General features: G+C 59.8%; 1 protein-coding gene across 1 annotated transcript in view; it reads right to left on the reverse strand.

The window, feature by feature from the left end:
• Window positions 1-5,447, reverse strand: part of SLCO2A1 (solute carrier organic anion transporter family member 2A1) — a gene marked incomplete at its 3' end in the record, with an annotated part of 126,230 nt that overhangs the window by 39,006 nt on the left and 81,777 nt on the right. The window contains 1 exon segment of the mRNA XM_027765677.1: window positions 4,118-4,255. Within this exon segment, the coding sequence (XP_027621478.1) occupies window positions 4,118-4,255 (138 nt within the window).

Genomic DNA, 5,447 nt, shown 5'->3' on the forward strand with positions numbered 1-5,447 from the left:
GAGCGGCAGGCTTTGTGGAGAAGGGGGCACGGCTGTCCCAGAGACCCCGCAGCCAGGCCGAGGGAGAGCAGTTAACACAGACAGGGATGCGTGAGGGCGTGTGCGGGGACAGCCGGACACTCTGAAATGGGGACAACCTTATCACGCTTCTTGCGTTTCATGTCTTTTCTTCGTAGCTCCCTGTGTCCTTATGCAATGGCTGTGAATGTCAGCCCGCACCAGCTATGTAACCAAGGCTCACTGCGACAGGTCTGGGTGAGGGCAGGTAGGGAGCCCTGACGGGCACCGGGAGCGCCAGGACAGGGGCCTGGAGAGGCCCTTCCTCTCCCCCCTGGGCCTGGGCACGTTTCTCTGTGCGGAGTGGACCGATGGGTGTTCCGTCGGATGCTGATGGACGGCCTTATTTTTAAACTTTTCTTCAGCAGTGGCGTGCCTTTGAAAAGGCCTGCTCTGACCTAATATAGAACAAATACGGCTGTTCTAGTGGAGGAAAAGAGGGCCGCAGGCTCAGCCCCCCAGCCCCAGAGCCGCCCCTCAAACAGCCTCGGACTCGCCGTGAGACTACCTGACGCTGTCACCAAGTCTCTGCAGCGCGTACATGAGTGGCCTTCAGTGGCTCACACCGAAGGGCCCAGGGGGCACCGCAGGGGACCAAAGGCAGGGTGGCTGCAGGGCGCCCCCAACACTGCAGTCAGCCAGGCCTTCGGCAGGGACAGGAGACAGGTCATGGTTCGCAGGGCTGAGGTGACCAACGTCTTCACGGTGGCTGAGCTCTCCTGCCACTGGCTCCACGCTCAGCCTGGGTTTCCCTTTACCTCCCCTCTGGGCCCCCGGAAGGCCATTGACGCTAAGCTGCAGCCTGAAGGCCCACGTCCCTGAAGGGCTTGTGGGTCCACACTCCCACGGCCTCTCACGGCCTCCTTGCCCCAGCACCTGCCCGCTTTCCTCCCACACCCTCTCACACACCAGCCATACACGAATACTCACACACAGGCAGATGTACACAGACACACTCACACTCAGGCAGACATGCACACACACACACACACACACACAGAGCCACACGCGAATACTCAGATACACGCAGATACACACAGACACAGACACGCACTCAGTCACACTCAGGCAGACATACAGACAGACACACACACACACAGCCACACACGAATACTCAGATACATGCAGATACACACATACACAGACACGCACTCAGTCACACTCAGGCAGACATACAGACAGACACACACACACACAGCCACACACGAATACTCAGATACACGCAGATACACACATACACAGACACGCACACAGAGCTACACACGAATACTCGGATACAGACAGATACACACATACACAGACACGCACACACAGAGCCACACACGAATACTCAGATACACGCAGATACATGCATACACACACACAGACACACAGAGCCACACACAAATACTCAGATACATGCAGATACACACATACACAGACACACACACATACACAGAGCAACACGCAAATACTCGGATACACGCAGATACATACATACACAGACACACAGACACAGAGCCATACACGAATACTCGGATACACACAGATACATGCATACACACAGAGAGAGCCACACGTGAATACTCAGATACACACAGATACATGCATACACAGACACACACACAGACACAGAGCCACACACGAATACTCGGATACACGCAGATACATACATACACAGACACACAGACACAGAGCCACACACGAATACTCGGATACACGCAGATACATGCATACACACACAGAGCCACACGTGAATACTCAGACACACAGAGATACAGATACGCACACATAGTCATACTTAGACACACACGCTGGTGCACACAGTGTTATTAGGGGTGAGCGATCTGATGGCGTTTGCCTTAAGTCGTGCCTGGGGACGCAATCTGAAGCAGATCCCTGGAAAGGCCATCTGAGTTGGGAAGGAAGACTGTGGTGAGTTACAGGCATTTCTGGTGGGCCAGTAGCCGGGGAAAACGTGACGGCCCTCTCTGCCTAACCAAGCACCTGTCGTAAACGGCCCCTGCCACATGTCCCAGCTGGCTCCCCGCCCTTAAAAATCCAGTTGCTCCTGGCCCACAGCTTTGTCCCAACAAAGAACAATACGAATGAAGCGTGGCCTCGGGAGGTCAGAGGTCGGGCACGATCTGGCCGAGGTGGAGAGGACCCGCCTTGGTTACGAGCTGCGGTCTGAGTGGGGCCCGAGCGGCTGAGGGTGCAGAGGTGGCGTCTGGCTCAGAGGAAAGGGCTGCGGGCGATGAGTGGTGGCTGCGGGGCCACGGGCACAACCGCGCTGACGCGGAGGTCAGAGACCCGCCCTCCCTCCGGCCCACCGAGAGCAAGGACATGAGCGGGCTTACCAAAGTCACGGGCCGACCTTGGGGGGTGCCAGGCCTCTGCCCCGGAGGACCGTACAGCCCACGGAGGGGGCAGACCCAGTAACCAGGCGTGGCCCGGAAGCTCGGGGCAGACACGCACACGTGGACACAGACACACAGACATTGGACACACGGACACAGGCACATACGCAGGAGGCGGGGAAGGCACACGTGTGGGCTGGAGTTCAGAGGAGGAAGCCAGGAAGCAGGGTGGACTCGGACAGTCTGCGGGGCCGTGGCGTGCATGTACACGTGGCACATGCGTGTGGGACAGCCCACGGTAGGGAATGCGCGTGGGGGGCAGCAGTAAGATTGTGGTAATTTGGGTGGAGGACAGGACTGGGCAGCGCAGGGTTGTGACAGGGTCTGGAGGCAGGTGGCAGAACGCAGCAGGCTCTCGGGTTCTGCCTCCTGCTGTGCCGCTCCTGGGACCAGTTTACTCGTCTGGAAATGCAAGTATGAAGAAAGTCTCTTGGGACCAGCAGTTAACGTAATGGCTATGTCGCTGGACTCCCACGTCGTCGACCGCGGTTCAAATCCCAGACGTGGTTGCTTAAACTCATGTCAGGCGTGTGTGCGTGCGTGCCCAAGATCCCGAGAGAAGAATGGAGGAGAAGGGATTGCGGCGTGGCCATCCCCCCTGGGGGATGATTTCTCGCTCTGTCTCTCTGCCTCTCTCTGTCTTTCTGGTGAGTGCACGCGCCCTATAGCAAAAACCTTTCCAAAAAAAAAAAACAAGAAAGAAAGCCTTTTTCCTAGGACTGTGAGGGATCGGGCTCAGGGTAGAGGAGAAGGGCAAAGTGGCCTTCCAGAGAGGGCAGGTGGGGAGAAGGGGAGCTGCAGGGTTACGGGCAGGAGTGGGCGGACTTTCTTTACCTCCATCTTGGCCAGAAGCCACCCTGGAGGCTCTCCTCTAAGTTACCCACAGCTGAATTCCTAAGGGAGAGCTCACCTCCAGGGGAGCCAGCAGGCTCCATGCAGACAGGAGCCCTCGGGAACAGGCCAGGAGAGCAGGCCAGGCTGGGCGCCCTGCCTCCACACTGTAGAGCCGGGGTGCTGCCTCCTCCCCACCTTCTGGTGAATCTGGGGGACCCTGTCCTGTGTCCTCTGACTTGCAGCCTCTCCCCTCAACCCCGACTCTGAAAGGCAGTCCTGGGGAGAGTGGGAGACGGCCTTATCCACGCGGGGAGGTCAGAGTGCACCCATGTCTGGAAGGCAAGCCCATCAGGCCGCTGTGGCTCCCGGGACCTCCTAACGTCGGAGGTGTCTGGGCTCGGCCCTGTTTCCCATCTACCTGGCAGGGCTCATCCTTCCAGGCCGGGATAAGCCAGAGGCCACACAAACACATGGGCTGCCACAGGATCCACCTGAGGCTGGCATTCACAGCCCTGCACCGTGGGGCGAGCCTCCTGGCTGCGAAGCCTTAGCACCCTCATCTCGGAGGGCAGGAGCGGAGTTCCTGCGGCAGGGCTAGTGCTGCTGTGAGGAGGCTCCACGGCCGGACGTGGGAGTGCTCAGCTCACTCTCTGGGCAGGAGAGGCCTCGGGAAGGATAGCTGCCCCCACTGTTATCGGCCTGTCTCCAGGTGCCCAGGTGGAGAGAAACTGCAGCCAGCGCTCGCCTCCCGGCCCTGTCCCTCTGCTTCTGCTGGCCCTGCGTCAGGGTGCTGCACAGGTGGGGCTGACAGACCACCCCCTGCTTACCTCATTCAAGCTGGAAATGAGCCCCGAGGAGGAGCTGGAGAGCCCGAAGCGCTTCTCGATGGTGGTGAGGCTGCTCTTGAAGTAGGCGCTGTACAGGAGCTGGCAGAGCTGCAGCAGGCCATGGCAGAGCACGAACACCTGGGGGCAGACGGCCGGCTATGAGCCCCACAGCGAGCAGGGCCTCCCAGCCTCCCATGGACAGCGAGCCGGGTCCTCCCAGCCTCTCATGGACAGCGAGCCCGGGGCCTCTCAGCCTCCCACAGAGACCCGGACAGCAAGCTGGGGCCTCCCAGCCTCCCATAGACAGCGAGCCTGGGGCCTTCCAGCCTCCCACAGAGACTCAGACAGCGAGCCCGGGGCCTCCCAGCCTCCCACAGAGACCCGGACAGTGAACCGGGGCCTCCCAGACTCCCATGGACAGCGAGCCTGGGGCCTCCCAGCCTCCCACAGAGACCCGGACAGCGAGCCCAGGGCCTCCCAGCCTCCCACAGAGACTCAGACAGCGAGCCCAGGGCATCCCAGCCTCCCAGAGACACAGACAGCGAGCCCGGGGCCTCCCAGCCTCCCAGAGACACAGCGGTCTGGCCTCTGTCCCCTTATCGGTTGCACGGAAACACTTGCTTCTTAGGGTAGTCAGGCTGAAATGCCCCCACGGCTACCCTGTTTTTAGCCTGCAGGCAGCACCCAAAAGGCCTCAGCCATTCTTATCATCACTGCGTTCCTCTCGCTGTCACCCACAGTGGCCCATAAAAACAAGCAGTATTTATGTATGACAGGGACAAAGGCCCGGCTTGTCGGCCAAGCTTCCAGTGCACTTTGCCCCCTGACAGCACCGTGGATCTGCCCCCTGCGTCCTGTGAGGGCAGAGGCCATCTCTCTTTCATCCGGACACTCCCAGGGTCACAGCCAGCCTGGGGTCGCCCTGCCCCATGTCTCTTGACCTGCGAGGTCCTCCATTCCCGATGCTTGTCCTCTAAGACGCTCCGAGGCCTCCAAGCCCACTGTGGTTGTGCCCACATGGCGCCTGGCTCGATGGGTGTCCTCACACACGTCCTCACCACATTTGTTACTGCCCTTCTTTCCGGGGGTAGCTCTTATCAGGGGTCTCTGGGAAGGTGCTCGCTCCCAGCTGAGGGGGTGGCCTAGGCCTCTCAGGGAGTGGGGAGAGAAACTGGAGGGTATCCGTAGCCGGGCTCCGGGCTGGGTCCTGGGCTCTTCTATGTTCTCAGATGGGCCAGACCCAGGCAGGCCCAAGTGAGGAATCACATCCCCATTGCACACCTGGAAGGTGCCCTTGAGGTCACACTGTCCCTCCAGGCAAGGGTGGGGA

Source organism: Tupaia chinensis, unplaced genomic scaffold (genome assembly GCF_000334495.1).
Source record: "Tupaia chinensis unplaced genomic scaffold, TupChi_1.0 Scaffold139245_1, whole genome shotgun sequence".
Classification (NCBI taxonomy): Eukaryota; Metazoa; Chordata; class Mammalia; order Scandentia; family Tupaiidae; genus Tupaia; species Tupaia belangeri.